The sequence below is a fragment of the Scyliorhinus canicula genome, chromosome 12 (assembly GCF_902713615.1).
Source record: "Scyliorhinus canicula chromosome 12, sScyCan1.1, whole genome shotgun sequence".
NCBI lineage: Eukaryota > Metazoa > Chordata > Chondrichthyes > Carcharhiniformes > Scyliorhinidae > Scyliorhinus > Scyliorhinus canicula.
This window is the reverse complement of record NC_052157.1, coordinates 159,956,872-159,976,495: the sequence shown is the minus strand read 5'-3', so window position 1 is coordinate 159,976,495 and position 19,624 is coordinate 159,956,872. Positions and strand designations below refer to the sequence as shown.

At 50.2% G+C, this 19,624-nt stretch overlaps 1 protein-coding gene across 2 annotated transcripts in view; it reads left to right on the top strand.

Annotated features, from left to right (window-relative positions):
- Window positions 1-13,511: 13,511 nt before the first annotated feature.
- The window catches only part of LOC119975129 (flotillin-2), a 132,532-nt gene continuing 126,419 nt past the window's right edge, over window positions 13,512-19,624 (top strand). The window contains exon 1 of one of the 2 annotated variants that reach the window (XM_038814693.1): window positions 13,512-13,682. In XM_038814693.1, coding sequence (XP_038670621.1) covers window positions 13,634-13,682 — 49 coding nt within the window. In that variant the 5' untranslated portion in view covers window positions 13,512-13,633. The remainder of the gene's footprint in view (window positions 13,683-19,624) is intronic. The other variant, XM_038814690.1, reaches the window with a different exon arrangement.

The following is a 19,624-nucleotide window of genomic DNA, read 5'->3' as shown; positions in this document are numbered from 1 at the left end:
GAGAAAAGCAAATTACAGCGGACGCTGGAATCTGAAACGAAAGGGAAAATGCTGGAAAATCTCAGCAAGTCTGGCAGCATCTGTAGGGAGAGGAAAGAGCCAACGTTTCGGGTCCGATGATTCTTTGTCAAAGCTGATTGTGTGGAAAGCTGATTTGACAAAAAGTAATCGGACGTGAAACGTGAGCTCTTTTCTCTCCCTACAGATGCTGCCAGACTTGCTGAGATTTTCCAGCATTTTCCCTTTCGTAACTGTGCCTCTTTGTTAGGCCTATCCAAGCCTGATTGAGACTCCTGTGAATCACTGACTGTGTCAGACTGTCGCTTGTTACAAAAGACTGCGGGTGCTGGAACAAAAACAGAAAATGCTGGAAAAACTTCTTTCTTGACTAGTCGGTGAGTCAACTCTCCCAATTCTGGCACAACCCCCCCCCCCCCCCCCCCCCGGATGTTAGTGAGGAGGATTTGCAGGCGCGACAGGGCTGGGTTTGCCGCTGTTGTTTCCGGTGCCAGGGTTGATACCGGCTGGTCCGTCCACTTCCGTTTCTTGGGAGACTTTCCATCGAATGTTGCTTCACAGCGCCGGGGTCCCAGGTTCGGTTCCCAGCTTGGGTCACTGTTTGTGCGGAGTCTGCACGTTCTCCCCGTGTCTGTGTGGTTTTCCTCCGGGGGCTCCGGTTTCCTCCCACAAGTCCCCGAAAGACGTGCTTGTTAGGTGAATTGGACATTCTGAATTCTCCCTCAGTGTACCTGAACAGGCGCCGGAATGTGGCGACTGGGGGCTTTTCACAGATGATAGGTCATCAAAAGCATGTCAAAGAGATATGTCTCAAGAACGACGGCGAGGGGTGGCACGGTGGCGCAGTGGGTTAGCCCTGCAGCCTCACGGCGCTGAGGTCCCAGGTTCGATCCCGGCTCTGGGTCACTGTCCGTGTGGAGTTTGCACATTCTCCCCGTGTTTGCGTGGGCTTTACCCCCACAACCCAAAGATGTGCCGGCTAGGTGGATTTGCCACGCTAAATTGCCCCTTAATTGGAAAAAATGAATTGGGTGCTCTAAATTTATATTTTAAAAAAGGACAGCGAGTTGGAGAGGTTTTGAGAGGAAATTCTAGAGATCTGGAGCCCAGGCATAGCCGGCGATGGTGGAGACTTAAAATGAGGGATGCTGAAGAAGCCACAATTAGAGGAATGCAAAGGGTTGTAGGGACTGGGGAAGATGTGTATCTGCAGACATTTTAAATTGAAGAAATCCCCGTGAGCGTGTTGATATTTACACTGGGTCACCGGGATTGTGTCAGAGGGGGAGATGTGGAAGGGGGAAGACGGGGAGATGGGGGAAGGGGAGACAGGGATGGGGAGGTAGAGATGGAGAGCAAGAGGGAAATGCGAGACATCCCTGATCCTGACATTGTGCACAGGGCCACCTGGTGGGGAAGCGATGCGACAGACACCGAGCGTTTGACTATTCGACTACAGACAGTCCGACACTCTTCCCAGTCATGATGAAGAGCTTGGCTGGTCAGTATTTTCCACATGGAAATCAGCCACAAACATTCCATCCCTGCTGTTTAACAAAAGCCAGCTGATTAATTCTCCACTGAGACAAGATAAAGAATAAATTCCTTTTCTGAAAGCATTTTATTGAAGCTTTTAATTTTTTTTAACAAACAATTTTATTGAGGTATTTTAGGCATATAGAAAAAGTGACATTGTACAGTACATAAAAAAAGTCAATACACAAATTAAACATAGTGCAAACCACGGCTCTGTTCACGCACGGACCTGCCTCAATATCCCCCTACTCTACTCCCCCCCCCCCAACCCCCCGCTGCTGACGCTTACCCCTCTGCGAAGAAGTCAATAAATGGCTGCCACCTTCGGGCGAACCCGAGTAGCGAACCTCTCAAGGCGAACTTGACTTTCTCCAGGCCAAGAAAGCTCGCCATGTCCGATAACCATACCTCAGCCCTCGGGGGCTTTGAGTCCCTCCATGCTAACAGTATTCGTCGCCGGGCTACCAGGGAAGCAAAGGCCAGAACGTCGGCCTCTCTCTCTTCCTGGACTCCCGGGTCCTCCGAAACCCCAAAGATTGCCACCTCCTGGCTCATTACCACCCCAGTTTTCAGTACCCGGGACATGACATCTGCGAATCCCTGCCAGTACCCCCTGAATTTAGGGTACGACCAGAACATGTGCACATGATTAGCCGACCCTCCGGCGCATCTAGCACACTTGTCCTCCAGCCCGAAGAATCTGCTCATCCGGGCCACCGTCATGTGGGCCCGGTGCACGACCGTAAACTGGATCAGGCTGATCCTGGCGCATGTTGCGGTCGTGTTTACTCTGCTCAGGGCTTCTGCCCAAATACCGTCCTCCAGCCCCCCCCCCGAACTCCTCCTCTCACTTAAGCTTCAGGTCCTCGGTCTGCGTATCCTCAGCTCTCATTAGTTCCTTGTAGACGTCTGAAACTCTACCCTCTCCCACCTCTTCCCTAGAAACTACCCTGTCCTGCCTCCCCTTCGGCGGGAGCCGTGGGAAGGACGGCACCAGTCTGCATACAAAATCCCTCACCTGCAAGTATCTAAAGTCGTTCCCTCTCGCCAGCCCAAACTTCTCCTTCAGCGCCCTCATGCTCGGAAAGCTCCCTTCCAGGAACAGATTCCCCCCATCCTCACAATCCCCGCCCTCCTCCACAGTCGATACCCCCCGTCCATGTTCCCCGGGGCAAATTGGTGGTTGCCGTAGATTGGGGTCCACACCGATGCTCCTACCTCCCCTACATGCCTCCTCCACTGGCCCCAGATCCGGAGAGCCGCCACCACTATCGGGCTGGTGGAGTACCGCGCCGGCGGAAGCGGCAGAGGCGCCGTGACCAGGGCTGCTAAGCTGGTGCCCCTGCACGAAGCAGCCTCTATCCGCTCCCAAACCGACCCCGTACCCACCATCCATTTCCTTATCATCGCTATGTTGGCCGCCCAGTAATAGTTGCTGAAGTTCGGCAACGCCAGCCCCGCTCTCCTCTGTTCCTTTCAAGCATCACCTGCTTCACCCGCGGTGACTTCCCTGCCCATACAAATCCCAGAATAATTTTATTCAGCCTCTTAAAGAAGGATCGCGGGATAAAGATGGGGAGACACTGAAAAACAAACAAGAATCTCGGGAGAATCGTCATCTTAACAGTCTGCACCCTCCCTGCCAATGACAGCGGGAGCGCATCCCACCTCCGGACCTCCTCCCTCACTCGTTCCACCAGTCGGGATAGGTTGAGTTTATGCAACTTGCCCCAGTCCCGTGCTACCTGAATCCCTAAACATCGGAAACTCTCCCCCACTAGCCTGAACGGCAATCCCTTCAGCCTGCTCTCCTACCCCCTCGCCTGAATTACAAACAACTCGCTCTTAGCCATGTTCAATTTATAACCTGAGAACCGGCCAAATTCCCTCAGGATTTCCATAATACCGTCCATCTCCACTATTGGGTCCAATATATATAACAGCAGATCGTCTGCGTATAATGAGACTCTATGTTCCATTCCCCCCATGGACCAGCCCTTTCCAGCCCCTAGAAGGTGCGTCTCCTGCAGCAAGACTGTGTCCGCCTTCAGAACCCGCAGATGCGCAAACACACGCGCCCTCTTCACTGGCCCGTTTAACCCTCTAACATTCCAGGTGATCAGCCTGGTTGGGGGGCACTTCGTCCCCCCCCCCTTTGCCGATCAGCCATTCCCTTTCCTTGGCCAGCCCCCCAGCCATGTGTCGCGCTTCATCTGGCCCGCCTCCTGACCGGCTCCACCCATGACCTCCTCACTGCTACCATGCCCAGTTTCCATCCCTGTCAGCAGAATGACTCTCCCCCCTCTCCCCCCGCCTAGAACACCATCCTATCACCTAACCCCAGCTCTAATCTAACTATATGGACACCCCCCCACCTCGGCTTCCATTGACTAGCCCCACTCAGCTAACCTGGGGCTCCCAGCCTCGGCGCCAGCCCGTCTCCCACCTATTGTTCCCAGTCACCCCTTCCCCCGACCCATCCACACCACTTCCCCAGATCAGCCCTACTTAAGCAAACACTCTGTACAAGTCATAACCAACCCCCACAATAGCACAATTCAAGTTAAACAAGACAAAAAAAAGAGATAAGAAGTAACAGGCACTCCCAGTCCTTCCCATACAGACACAGAAAAGATTGCACAAAGTTCCCCTGAAGCATCCCTCTTAACCCAACCCTTTAAACTGTTTTCTTTATTATTTTCCCCCCAGCCAAGCTCCAACTAATCAAAGAGCCCAAAAAGGAAACATTCAGGTAAACCACGCAAAAAGCACGCAAAGAAACGACAAAAACGGACCCAAACATACAGGCAATTTTCCGATCAGGAGAGACACCACATATACTTAAAAGTTCTAACATGAGTCCAAACGGTCTCAGCTCAGGGCTAGCCCTTGCTTCTTAACGAAGTCCATCGCCTCTTCGGGTTCCTCGAAACATTGGTGCTGACAGTTGCGCCGGGAAAAGCAGCCCGAATTTCACCTTGTTTTTATACAGTATCTCCTTCACCTGCCTGTAGCCTCCCCTCCTCCTGGCCGGCGGGCGCGGGAACACCTCATTCCCCAGCAACTTCTGAAACATACCCTCCACAAACGCGGCAGGGCCTGGCCCTTCTGCCCCCTCCGGGAGCCCCACGATTCTCACGTTCTGCCGGCGAGATCTGTTGTCCAGGTCCTCCAGCCTTTCCAGAAGCACTTTTTGCTGGTCCCTATTGAAAGTCAGCCTGCTCCTCCACTGACTTCTCCAACTGCTGGAGCTTCTCAGCCTGATCATCCAGCCTTTTTCCCATCCGGTCAATCAACTTCTGTAGCGGCTCCAAAGTTGTCACACTTCAGAACCAAAAAGCCCTCCTGCATGGTCCGCAGCAGCTGCTCCATTGTGGGCTGGGCTGTCGGCTCCTTGCTCTGAACACCAGCCATGCTGGTCTCTCTCACAGCCTCCACTGTGCCCTTACTCAACCACTTCTTCTGCTGCTTACGGTCCCTCCTGCTTCTTAGGTCCAGACATATCTGTATGGGTCCTGTGCCTGAGTACTATTGCTTTCCAGTTCCGCGCTCAAAAACGCAAAAAACGTCAGGGGAAAAGGTCCAAAAGTCCGACCGATACGGGAGCCACCAAATGTGCGACCTACTCCCTCATAGCCACCACCGGAAGTCCGAAGCTTTTAATTTTTAACGAATAATGCAACAAAAACACAGGAATGGGACAGCTCAGCACAAAGTAAAAGTCTGAACATACATAGATACAGAGAACAGCAATAGAACTGCCTCAGTACAATCATTACATTCAACTTGGTGCCTCTAAACGGACCACTAGAGAATGGGGGGACAGAGGATAAAGCCAGGAAAACATGGTAAAATGCTCCACACCTTTCCACCCACCGATTACTCGCAACGACCACGAGTTCAGGATAAATGTTCACGCTTTAATGTCTCACAGGAGGCTGGCGGTTAACTAACAACAATTTATTTACACTATTTACAAAGGTCGCATTAACCCAGCATCTCACTCCCAGTACAGTCCTAGCTGGGAGGACTAACCACACCAGGCCCTGTTTTGGGCCTGGTTTTCGTTGGCTCATTACGAACCTCAGGTGGTTGTCATCCGCCCCCTGCCTGGGAAGCTCGTTCTCCACGGGTCCCACGCGGAGCTCAATGATGGTTTCCCCGTGGTCCTCGTGGGGGTAATGACACCCCTCTCCCCAAAGTCCGAAACTCCCCTTTCAGCCGCCAACGATGGAGGCCTTCTGTGCCGCTTCGCCCTCGGCTGCGTTTCTGCCTGTGGCGGTTCTGGGTCAGGTGGAGTTTATCGAGTGTAATACACCCGTCGTCCAAATAGACGGCCACCTTCGGTAAGCCCGACAAGATATTTTCCGGGTCGAGTTGTACCTGCAAGTCAGCTTGGCTCATGTGCAGTTTCATGAAAGAACATCCTCCAGCCAAACTGGGGAACAAAACCTCGACCCAGGGCATCGGGTACCATGCAGACACAAAGCCCTGGTCACAGTGAGCTTCAAATCACCGCAGAGCCGGATATCGAGCTTCATCACCAGCACCATAGGTGCAGCTCATTCCGCAAACTGAACAGGGCGTATGACCGCCAGATCCTGCAGGCGCCGTAGTTCCACGTCGACTTTCGGGAGGAGTGTACAAGGGACAAGCCTTGTCCTGAAGGAATGGGACTGAGCAGCGGGATCCACGGAGCTACGGGCCTTGGCCCCTTTATTCTGCCCAGACCCTCCTGGAATACCTCAGGATATTTATCCAGCACATCATAGAGATTCCCGGTGTCCATCCGGAAGACCTGTTGCCAGTCGAAACGTACGACTCTTAACCAGTCTTTCCCCAAAAAGTTTGGACCGGGTCCCCGCACCACAACCAATGGAAGGTGGACCGAGACTGACCGTACGTTACCGCAGTCACGATGGACCCCACGATCTTCAAAGCCTCCTCCATGTAGTTTACCAACCTTGTGTTGGTATCACCCAATGCCAGTGGTATGATGGCACCAAAATGTGCGGATGTCAACAATGGAGACGGTGGCACAGTGTCCATTTCCATCGGCCCTGGATGGCCATTGAGCTGCAGGTGATTTGAATCGGTGCAACTCTCGGAGCTGAGAGACGGTTTAGCGAGTTGCCCTGGTTCACGGCAACCTAAGTGGTTGTCATGGACACATTCCCTATGCTGAACCGAGTGACCCTGACCCTCACGAGTCCTTTGACCACACAGTGGACAATGTAGCTGACTCTCTCCATCGTCCTCTAGCAAAGGATCCCACTGGGTAGCGGCAGCAACCGAGATCCGAACTCTACTGTGGAGCTGCCTCGGGGGATGATCTTTCGGAGGACGTCTGGCCAGACCAGCACCGTCCCGGGGCCTAGAGCGAGATCGAAAGGGTGAGCGGCTCAAACTATGGACACTGTAGTCCATGGAACTCGACACCTCCTTCACACCTTTCTCTGCGTGTTCACAAGAGAGGGCCGGCTTAAAATCTAGAGTCGCTTCTGCCAACAGTGTTCTCTGCGTGGCCGTACTATTAATACCACACATGGGCCGGTCCCTCAACATCACAGAGAGGGACAGCCCGAACTGGCAGTGTGCAGCCAGACACCATAGGCGGGTCAAGATGTCCGTGACTGATTCACCAGGAGAGCGCACCGCCATATTAAAATTATACCGATGCATAAGTACGGGAGGCTTGGGGTCACAGTGTTCCGAAACCAAAGCAACCAGCTCATCAAAGTCCTGGAGTCGGGTACAGCCGGGTAAGTCAGACTTTCTATGATCCCAAAAGTCTGGAGGACTTTGTCCGTCTTCCCTCAAAATCCCGCTCACCTGGGAAAAGTACATCATGCGCTCTGCATACTGGTGCCAACCTTCCAGGTCTGCTTCCAACTTTCCAAATAATGGCATCTCAACCCCAAACAGTGAACTTCCGGTGGCTCGGCGAATCTCTGAGTGAGTCCGGAGTTTCCTTTAATCCTCGTCGCTAGAGGCGGAACGGTGGCGCAGTGGTTAGCTCTGCTGCCTCACGGAACCGAGGTCCCAGGTTCGATCCCGGCTCTGGGTCACTGTCCATGTGGAGTTTGCACATTCTCCCCGTGTCTGCGTGGGTTTCGCCACCACAACCAAAAGATGTGCAGTGTCGGTGGATTGGCCACGCTAAATTGCCCCTTAATTGGAAAAAATGAATTAGTCTAAATTTTTTTTTAAATCCTCATCGCTAATTTAATAACTCAGAGGAGGCAGGTGGTAAGCAAACATAGATTTATTTCACTATTCACAAAGGTCTACATAACACAGCATATTACTCCCAGTACAATCCTAGCTCGGAGGGCTAACCATACCAGGCCTTTTTTTCTTTTTATAAATTTAGAATTTATAAATTTACCCAACTCTTTTTTTCCAATTAAGGGGCAATTTAGCGTGGCCAACCCATCTACCTTGCAAATCTTTTTGGGTTGTGGGGGTGGGACCCACACAGACACGGGGAGAATGTGCAAACTCCACACGGACAGTGACCCGGGCCCGGGGTCGAACCCGGGTCCTCGGCGCCCTGAGGCAGCAGTGCTAACCACTGCGCCACTGTGCTGCCCTTGGGCCCGGAGGAGTTGAAGGAAAAATGCCAATCTCGAGGGGGAGGGGGTTTAGGTATCTGCAAGTACAGGACTTTGTTCACAAAGAAATCTCTTCATTTCCCCCCGTTACCGAGACCTACACTGATTGACATGTTGTTGTCTTGCAATGAGCTGGGGGAAGGGAAGATCTCGGACATAAATAGTGGTTGGTGGAGACGGGGAAAGGTCTGTTGGAGGAAATAAAGGGAAGTGGGAAGAGGAATCTGGCCTGGGGCTGGAGGGAGGGGACTGGAGTGAGATTTTGTTAGGGATAAACTCCAGCTCCTCTTGGGGCCAGGCTGAGCCCGATACAATTAAAAATAGTCCATACGGTGTTCCTGACTACAGCGCGCATGAGTGGGTTCATCCCCAGTGTAGGGGGCAGGTGTGAGAGGTGTCTAAGGTGGCTGGCAAACCGCCCGCACACGTTCTGCCCAAAATTGGTCGAGTTCTGGGACTCGGTCTTTGGGACAAGGTTGGAGGTCATGGGGGTTAGGCGGGAGCTGTGTACACCGGTGGCGATTTTTGGGTTGTCGGATTTGCCGGAGTTTCCTGAGGGGAAGAAGGCCAACACCTCGGCCTTCGCCTCTCTGATTGCCTGCCGATGAATCCTGCTTGGGTGGAGGTCGACGTTGCCACCTCGGACCCCGGCTTGGTTGGGGGGCTTGGCAGAATTTCTGAGATTGGGAATAACCGAATATGCCATTGGAGGGAAGGAAGAAGAGTTCTACTCCGGTGGAAGCCATTCAATTGCTTTGTCAAGAATCTGTTTGTGGTCAGGGAGGAAGGAGGGGTCGACCGGGGAAGGGGGGGACTAGGGGTTCTTGGGGTTTTGGGTTCATTACTGTTAATTTGTAAAAACAAAAAATGACAAAATGTTTGTATTATATTTGAGTGTTTTTTTTATGTGTGTGTGAGGGTTTTGCAATGTTTGGAATAAAAATATATTTTTAAAAGAAGTCAGCCCCACCAAAGTCTAAAATTCTAGTATCTCATGAAAGAATTAATGGACTGTTTCCTACATTACAGCAATGGCAACACTTCAGAAATATGTCATTGGCGGCAGAGCATATTGTGACATCATGAAGTTGTGAAAAGTGCTATATAAATGCAAGTTTCTATTGTGCCCTTGACGTTGTGCTGCAGTTACACCATTCGCCAGCAGAGGTCAGTCATTCAGGTTTCTTGTTGGAAACCCGGTGTAAGCCGAACACAGACAACGTGGAAACTTTTCATACGTGCACAGGGGAAACGTCTTTAAAGCCCCTGAGAAACAACTTGCATTTATCTCGCACCTTTTACATCCTCAGGACATTCCAGAGCTCTCTACAGCCACTCCAGAAAGTAGCCTCCTTGCTCTTCTTCAAAACCACGCTGTGGGAGAGTGGGTAGCTAGGGTTTCATTTTAACATGCATTGCTTGCAGCTCAGAAGAAGGCCATTCTGCCGGTCACCTCTGTGCTGGTTCTCTGTAAGAGCTACTCTGTTGGAGCCACCCAGTTTCCCTGTTGCCTTGAATGTTATTGCTGAGAAAGTGCTGCTCGATAGCCCTGCTGGTGATTCTGTCCATCACTTTGCTAATGACACATAGTGGTTAGCACTGTACAGTGCCAGGACCCGGGTCTGATTCCCGGCTTGGGTCACTGTCTGTGCGGAGTCTGCACGTTCCCCCCGTGTCTGCGTGGGTTTCCTCCGGGTGCTCCAGTTTCCTCCCACAAGTCCCGAAAGACGTGCTGTTAGGTGAATTGGACATTCTGAATTCTCCCTCTGTGTACCCGAACAGGCACCGGAATGTGGCGACTAGGGGCTTTTCACAGTAACTTCATTGCTGAATGTAAGCCTACTTGTGACAATAATAAAGGTTATTATTATGGAGCTGTGAGGCAGCAATGCTAACCACTGTGCCGCCCACACTCTCAGCATTCCTGGTCCTAACCACTTGGTGCTTCAAAAACAAAATCCTCATGTCACCTCTGGTTCTTTTGCCAATCAGTTTAAATTAGTGCCCCCATATGGAATGTGCTGACAGTGTGCTGGGCACCTCACCCTGCAGTGGGAGTGTCCTGGATGTTTCACCACACAACCTGATCCTCACGTTCATCCTTGGAGTGCAATGCCCTCCTACGCCAATTTGAAAGTACAATGTCAGCCAAACACCTTCCCCTGAGCCTTCCGCCAGCTTTCAATCTTTCCGGTGAGTTTTCTCCCGCTTTGCACAAACCTGGAGATTGAACTTCAATTCCTGGAGATGCCAGGTGCGGTAAATAGCGAGGAGGAAAGCCTGAGATTAAAAGACGACATAGACGGGCTGGTCAGATGGGCAGAACGGAGGCACATGGAATTAAACCCCGAAAAGCGTGAGGTGATTTTGAGAGGACTAGTGAGGCAAGGGAATACACAATGAACGATAGGGCGCTGGGAAGTACAGAGGACCAGTGGGACCTTGGGGTGCATGTCCAGAGATCCCTGAAGATAGCAGTACAGGTAGATAAGGTGGTTAACAGGGCATATGGGCCACTTGCCTTTATTGGCCAAGGCAGAGAATCTAAACGCAGAGAGGTTATGATGGAGCTGTATAAAATACTCATTAGGCCACAGCTAGAGTACTGTGGGCAGTTCTGGTCGCCACACTATCGGAAGGATGTGATTGCACTGGGAAGGGTGCAGAGGAGATTCCCCAGGATGTTGCGTGGGCTGGAACATTTCAGCTGGAAAGAGAGGCTGGTTCGGCTGGGGTAGTTTTCCTTCGAGCAGAGAAGGCTGGGGAGGGACCTGATTGAGGTGTACAAATTTGTGAGGGACATGGATAGAGTAGGCAGGAAGAAACTTTTCTCCTTAGGAGAGGGGTCAATAACCAGGGAGCATAGATTTAAAGGCAAGTGGTTCGGACCAGGAATGCATTGCCTGAGAGTGTGGTGGAGCCAGGTTCGATCGTAGCTTTCCAAAGGGAATTATATAATTATCTAAAATGAAGGGCAGGAGATTTCGAGGGGATCTGAGCAAAACCCTTTTCACCCAGGCAAATAAAGAGGCAAATGGAATGTTAGCGTTTATTGCAAAAGGACTGGAGTATAAAAGTAGAGAAGTGTTGTTGCAGTTGTATAGGGTGTTGGTGAGACCACATCTGGAGTTTTGGGAAAGAATGTGGTGGCATTGGAGGCAGTTCAGAGGAATTCACCAGATTGGTTCCGGGGATGAAAGGGTTGGCGTATGAGGAGAGATTGAACAGTGGGGTTTATATTCACTGGAGTTTAGAAGGATGAGAGGGGATATGATCAAGGTATATAAAGTAAACATAGACCAAATGTTCCCCCATGTGGGGCAATCTAGAACAAGAGGACATATATATAAGTTGAGAGGTGGTGGATTTAGAACTGAGAGGAGGAGGAACTACTTCTCGCAGAGGGTGGTGAATTTGTGGAACTCACTGCCCCATAGTGCGGTGGAGTCAGAGTCATTAAATGGTTTTGAGAGGGAGATAGATGGGCAGCACAGTGGCGCAGTGGTTAGCACTACTGCCTCACGGCGCCACGGTCCCAGGTTCAATCCCGGCTCTGGGTCGCTGTCCGTGTGGAGTTTGCACATTCTCCCCGTGTCTGCGTGGGTTTCGTCCCCACAACCCAAAGATGTGCAGGCGAGGCGGATTGGCCACGCTAAATTGCCCCTTAATGGGAAAAAATGAATTGGGTACTCTAAATATAATGCCTAATGGTTGAAACCGGCTTAAAAAATGCCGGGAGCGACCGACTTGTGAGATTGCCGGCTATCCTGCGCATGTCCTCCCCGTGTGTGCGTGGGTTTCCTCCGGGTGCTCCGGTTTCCTCCCACAGTCCAAAGATGTGCGGGTTAGGTGGATTGGCCATGCTAAATTGCCCGTAGTGTCCTAAAAAGTAAGGTTAGGGGGGGTTGTTTGGGTTACGGGTATAGGGTGGATACGTGGGTTTGAGTAGGGCGATCATTGCTCGGCACAACATCGAGGGCCGAAGGGCCTGTTCTGTGCTGTACTGTTCTATGTGTGCTGGATCAAGCAGTGCGCAGGCCCGGAGCCCAGCAGGGTGGACCGCCTCCTCCTGACGTCAGCGTGCTGTCCAGCACCAGTATTCTTTCAGCAAGCGATGAGTGTGGCGGCAGAGAGTAGGTCATGCAGCCCCATGCACTGACATCACGAGTTCTGGGTGCGAGAGCGATTACTCCATTTTGTAGCTGCCAGCAGTACTGGTGTGAACTTCAGGGCCTCTGGTGAACAACCCATGAGGAAGATGCTGAAAACAGGAACAAAGCAGCATAAAGATGATTACTTGAGGTTTGGGTTATTAATTGTTTCACTGCAAATCAGGATTCAATGTTCATGTCTGTTAAATGCAAGGAAGCACTGGCAAGTGAAAGTTTAAAACCCTCAAAACCAAAGACATTTGAAGACTAAACATGGCGAGTTTGAGGACAAACCTCTTTATTTTTTTCAACCGATGCGGAGATCTTAAATCATCAGGGGAATCATTATCAGAAATGGAGCACTGATTAACAAAGCGAATGAGATCGTGAGGACCAAGCAGGCTCACCTGTCACATTAAAGGTAAGTGAAAATGGTGGGTCCTGAAGGTCGGCGGGTGGGGGTCCTGAAGGTCAGCGGGTCACAAAGGTTGGAGGTTAGGGGTCACAAAGGTCGACAATGGTAAAGGGCGGCGGTTGGGGTTGCGAAGGTCAGCGGGTCACGAAGGCCGGAGGTTGGGGGTCACGAAGGTCGGCGGTGGAGGTCGGCGGTTGGGGTTGCGAAGGTCAGCGGGTCACAAATGTCGGAGGTTGGGGGTCACAAAAGGTCGACGGTGGCGAAGGTCGGCGGTTGCAAAGGTCAGCAGGTCATGAAGGTCAGCCAGTTGGTAAAAATGTGTCTCGGGTTAAAGGTTTGATAAACTCTGACCTCCAGGATGATCCAAACCAGTGACTGCGGGGAAGGAAACTTCATTTTAAAAAACGTTGATTTTTCTCCTGCATTACAACCTGGGTGGATGATCTGAGATTGTGACATTAATGTCTGTTAAATTGCTGGAGAATAAGCAGGCGGCAGTTGGTGATGAAGTAACAGCGCGCGTGCGCGCCAAACCTTTCCGGTGCGGTTTCAGTGTGACACCCGAGGCGGGTGTCTCCGAGCGGCTTCCGCCCCGCAACGGGAACAGTGTCAGTGTGACACCCTCCGCCCCCCCCCTCCCCAGAGCAGCTTCCGCCCCGCAGCGGAACAGTGCCAGTGTGACACCCTCCGCTCCCCCCGAGCAGCTTCCGCCCCGCGGGGAAGGGTTTGGGTGTGGCGGCTATGGGGGCGGCGGCGGCAGGGCTGACTGACTGACTGACTTCCGCCCCGCAGAGAGACGGCGTTGGGTGTGGCGAGGCGAGGCGGGTTTCTCGGCCGGGGATCGCGGCCGCTGCCTGTTGTTGTGAAGAGGCGAAGGGGGAAAGCGGCGGGCAGCGAAGATGGGCAATTGTCACACGGTGGGGCCCAACGAGGCGCTGGTGGTGTCAGGTAAACCGCTTCCAGCCTCGCTGACTGCAGCAGCGGCGCGATTATCCCGGGGGGGGGCGAGGCTTTGGGGCGGGGGGGACATTAAAATAAAGGTGGTGGGGGGGCTCCTGAGAAACTAGGCCTCACTGACCCAACCCCAAACAAATGCTCAGATAGTCAGTGGGGTTAAATTAGCCGCAGTCTCTATTTGCTCAGGTTTATTTATTTATTTGTTTGTTTGGGGGGGGGGGGGGGGGGGGGCAGGTTTTTATTATTTATTTTATTCCTTTCCATAAAAAACTTTTTTCCTCCCTCTTCACTCAATGTTTAAAATCGTGAACCATGTTTAAAACTTGATTTCCAAACCACTTGATTAAAGTTTCTGAGATTCCTGACATGGCAATTGGGATGAAATGTGTGTTTTTTATGGATCTAGTGGGTCTGGTTTTTTTTGTTGTGTAGCTGCTGTTGTTTTGCTTTCTTGCTGAGGGGTTTAAATGCCAGAGTTGGAGGAATCTGAATCCCTTCCCTCCCTTCCTTCCTTTACAATCTGTTTATTTTAAAGAACTGACCCCCCCCCCCCCCCCTTCTCCCCCCCCCCCCCCCCCAGGTTCAATTGTTTGGCTTGTGTTAATAATTTATTGCAAAAGGAACGCTTTCCATCAATAAAATACCGAAAGTTTGCTCCATTCCCACAATCTGCATTGGCTGGCGGTTCGAAAGTAGCAGGAGCCTTTCTGTTTTTGAGGTGATTTTTATATGCACCTTGTTCAAATGCACGGCTGCCAACTGGTGTCAATGAACCACAAATGGAAAGCTGCATTGTAGTAGATCACACAATGGTTCTCTCCCCCCCCCCCCCCCCCATTTAAACACAGGCTGTCTTAGATTTTGTTTTCAGTCCAACCTCTTGAATTTTCCTGTCTTGTTTACGTAAGCACACTTGAAGGCTGGCTCATTAACCCTTTGATTGTAAAGGGAGTTTGCATTTAACCCACTGTATAACACCTGTATGTGTGTGTACAGCACACCCCTGTCATGTGTGCAGTCAACGTTGATTGGTGTGCTATGTAAGGAGGCAATATCATTCCAATATGAATTTTTCAGTTAATAAAATTAGCCTTCGGATGCCATTTCATCTGTTAGTTGAAGGGGTGTGGCTTCTCTGGGTGGAGACATTGAATTTGAGACCTTTGCATTTATTTGCATCTCTTGAAGCTGATAGTGGGGGAAATCATGATCACTACCCAAGGTTCTAAGTCATGCAGGCCATGCAACAGTATTAAAAGCAGTAAGAAATAAGAGCAAGAATGAACTGCATAGCCCATTGCCTCAACTCCACTTTCCGACCCCCGCACCGTATCCCTTGATTCCCCTTGAGACCAAAAATCTGTCCATCGCCGTCTTAATCCTACACAATTATGGAGCATCCACAACTCTCTGGAATGGACAAGTCCGAGGATTCATAATCCTTTGAGGGAAAAAATGTACCCTCATCCCACTCTTATCCTGAGAATGTGACCTGTGTTCCATTTTCCCCAAGCAGGTGAAGCAACCCCTGTGTCCACCCTGTCAAACAAACAAAAGGGTGAAATATAAATAGAAAATGCTGGAAACTGGGCAGCATTTACAGAGAGCGAGGACCAGTTTACATTTCAGAGTGATGACATTTGATCCCCTGTTTCTTGTATGTGCACCTTACCTGCTAAGTATTTCTAGCATTTTCTGTTTTTATTTCTGATTTCCAGCATTATTTCCCTCTGAAGAAAAACTGAAAACTAAAATCACTTATCTGTGATAGATCTTGAATTGTACCTATTGTGTGTGTGTTAACTTTTTAAAAGAAATGTTTCCAATTAAGGGGCAATTTAGCGTGGCCAATCCACTTAGCCTGCACATCTTTGGGTTATGGGGGTGAGATCTACGCAGACACCGGGAGAATGTGCAAACTCCACATGGACAGTGACCTGGGTCTTGGGATCGAACCTGGGTCCTTGGCGCCATGAGGCAGCAGGGCTAACCACTGCGCCACCGTGCCTGCCTGTGTTTTAACTTGTTACACTTAACAGCGAGTGGGGAAACTGGATTGGGGTGTGCAGTTAAAAAGGAAACATCAGTGAAGGCAGGAATTAGAACAAAAAATAGGAAGCGTATCTGACATAGAAGAGAGGCAGCTTAAAGTTTGAGCTATGACCCTTTGTCAAAGAAAGCACTCCAATTTTTAATGTATATTTCACCACATCAGGGCACCCCCAAGTGTTTTCCTGCCGGTTTCAGTTTCTTTAGAAGTGCAATCGGAAATCACTGCTGCCAACTTGTGCACAGCAAGCTGTATATTGCAATGAGATAATGGCCAGCTAATCTGTTTTCCGCGTAATGTTGGCCAGGATACCAAAGAGTATTGCCCTGCTGCTGTTCCCTCCAACAAGAGAGAATCTGACCACAACCTTTTTGACATTCAATGGCATTACCATCACTGAATCCTCCATTATCAACATCCTGGGGGTAACCATTGACCAGAAACTGAACTGGACTAGCCATATTAATACTGTGGTTACAAGGGTAGGTCAGAGGCTAGGAATCCTGTGAGTAACTCGCCTCCTGACTCCTCAAAGCCAACCCACCATCTACAAGCACAAGTCAGGAATGTGATGGGATTCTCTCAAGAAGCTCGCCACCATCCAGCACCCCTTGATTGCTGCCCCTTCCACAAACATTCAATCCTACCAGTGAAGCAGGAGTGTGTACCATCGAAAAAATGCACTGCAGGAACTCAACAAGGTTCCTCAGGCAGAACCTTTCGAACCCACGACCACTACCATCTAAAAGGACAAGTGCAGCAGATACCTGGGAACACCACCACCTGAAGTTCCCCTCCAAGTCACTCACCACCCTGACTCAGAAATATATCACCGTTCCTTCACTGTCGCATGTACAAAACTTTGGAACTCCCTCCCCAGCAGCACAGTGGGTGTACTGCGATTCAAGAAGGCAACTCACAACCACTACCTCAGCTACGAATAAACAATAAATGCTGGCATGCCAGAGGCACCCACATCACTTAAATTAATTAAAAAGAGAATAATACCTTGGAATATATTAAATCCACACGAGTGGGCAGACAAGGTCTCTGTGGAATTCTCTCATCTGATAGACAGCACTCTGCAACTGGGAGTGTTGGCTTGGATGATGTGCCGGATGGATCTGCTGATTCTGAAGTGCTGCTCTCTGAGCCTATGTGGATACCTTTTTTCAGAACTCCAGTCTGCCGCAGGTTTACACTCGAGGCTAACTTGTTTTTCCCGCAAACACAATTGTCATGTTTTTACCAAATTTTCAGTTTTTGGATCTCTTGTGGAATTGCTCAAATTCCTGAGGTCAATTTGTGAGGGACATAATAATCATTTATTGTCACAAGTACGAAGTTACTGTGGAAAGCCGCCAGTCGCCACTTTCCGCCGCCTGTTCGGGTAAGCTGGTATGGGAATTGAACCCGCGCTGCTGGCCTTGTTCTGCATCACAAACCAGCTGTCTAGCCCACTATACAATCTGTTAGCGATTGAATGAGTTTTCTATGTTGGGGGCTGGTCACACAGTTGTGTTTCCAAATTCATCTTCCAGTGGTGATCATCGTGGAAGATGACGGGGGTTAGTTTTTCAGATTCAAAGTATGGGTGTTTGATAGGGTTCGATTTCCAAAAAGACTAGTTATCCATTGATAACCCAGATGTTGTACAGCACACTGACTCCCATCAGCACTTGTTGCCTGACCACTGATATTTACTCACCTTTGTAGCCCATCCCTTGTACGTTCAGCAATGAATATGAGCGAGTGAGATTTTGGCGAGCAATGTGGAAAGTTGACTATTCAATCTTAGCCACATAATCTTTATTATCTTATTGCCAACTTTATTTTTAATAAATAAAGCTGGGTCTGTCTCTGTCAGTTCATTGGTCCATTGTGATCTGTCTGGCTTCCAAGCTCGACTACAGACTCCGTCCCAAGCTATTGTCATGGTTGGTGGCAAAGCACAAGCTGTCCTTTGGAGAGATCGAACCTTCTGATGAGGAGTTTTCGATTACAAGAGGATATAGAAGGGCTGGTCAGTGGCAAATGGAATTCAATCCGGATATTCTCCCCGTGTCTGTATGGGTTTAACCCCCACAACCCAACAATGTGCAGGGTAGGTGAATTCACTACACAAAATTGCCCCTTAATTGGAAGAAAATAATTGGATACTAAATTTATTTAATTTAAAGAAAAGGAATTCAATCTGGATAAATATGAGGTGATGCACTTGGGCAGGATAAACAAGGCAAGGGAATATATGATAGCGGCAGGGCCCTGGGAAGCACCGAGGATCAGAGGGACCTGGTGTGCTTGTACACCCATCCCCTAAGGTAGCAGGGCAGGTGGATACAGTGGTTAAGAAAGCATATGGTATACTTTACTTGTCTTTATTAACCGAGGCATAGAGTTTAAGAGCAGGGAGGTTACGCTGGAACTGTATAAACGTTGGTTAGGCCACAGTTAAAGAGTATCGTGTGCCGTGCTGGAATCCACATTATAGGAGGTGTGCACTGGAAAGGGTGCAGAGAAGATTTACCAGGATGTTGTTCCAGTGAAGAGCTGACAAATGCTGGGCTGAAGAACGTCTTTCCATGCTGCCAAAATATTGCAGTGTGAATTAGAGAAGAAGGGAGAAAGTTGGAGTGAAATGTTTTGTAAGAGTAAAGTTTAAAAAAAAATGTTTATTGAAAATTTTCATTATAAATCAATTAATTCAAGTTACAATGACAAAGAACACGGCAAACATTCAAAGTCACTAATTAACCGAACTCCCCAAACCTAAACAAAACTCCTTAACAACTGACGGTGACGAGCTATTTAAAAAGGGAAATGAGTGACTGCCACAGTAAGAGTATAGTTAATTAATTCCCTAATGCGTACTAAGACACAGGCTGAAAAACAAGCTTCAATTTTTCAAAGTTCATGGATACATTTCATTGCTTCTTGTCCAATCACCCTGTTCCCTCACTCTTCACCCCCCCCCCCTCTCGCTCTCTCACGCGCACACACACACACATTTTATCCACGCAGGTTATCACTCTTCATGTGTACTGAGGCATTGAGGGGTTTATTTTAAGCTAACCTGCCCTGATTTTACCGTCCATTGAAATTGCTGTGTAAAGTGGGTGGTTGACCAGATCCCCTTTCGCTCACCTTGTGTGTTAGCTGGTCAGAGGTTGATCCTATTTTCACTTCTAACCTGGCCAAACTCTGATCCTGCCTCAGTTCATCTACTGCTATGCATTTTGTTATCGTTGCATTTAACTGTTCTGACATTGCCCTGGGTGGACTCCCATCCAGCACCCTGCACAAACCTCCCTCCAGCACCCTGCACAAACCTCCCTCCAGCACCCAGCACAAACCTCCCTCCAGCACCCAGCACAAACCTCCCTCCAGCACCCAGCACAAACCTCCCTCCAGCACCCAGCACAAACCTCCCTCCAGCACCCAGCACAAACCTCCCTCCAGCACCCTGCACAAACCTCCCTCCAGCACCCAGCACAAACCTCCCTCTAGCACCCAGCACAAACCTCCCTCCAGCACCCAGCACAAACCTCCCTCCAGCACCCAGCACAAACCTCCCTCCAGCACCCAGCACAAACCTCCCTCCAGCACCCAGCACAAACCTCCCTCCAGCACCCAGCACAAACCTCCCTCCAGCACCCAGCACAAACCTCCCTCCAGCACCCAGCACAAACCTCCCTCCAGCACCCAGCACAAACCTCCCTCCAGCACCCAGCACAAACCTCCCTCCAGCACCCAGCACAAACCTCCCTCCAGCACCCAGCACAAACCTCCCTCCAGCACCCAGCACAAACCTCCCTCCAGCACCCAGCACAAACCTCCCTCCAGCACCCAGCACAAACCTCCCTCCAGCACCCAGCACAAACCT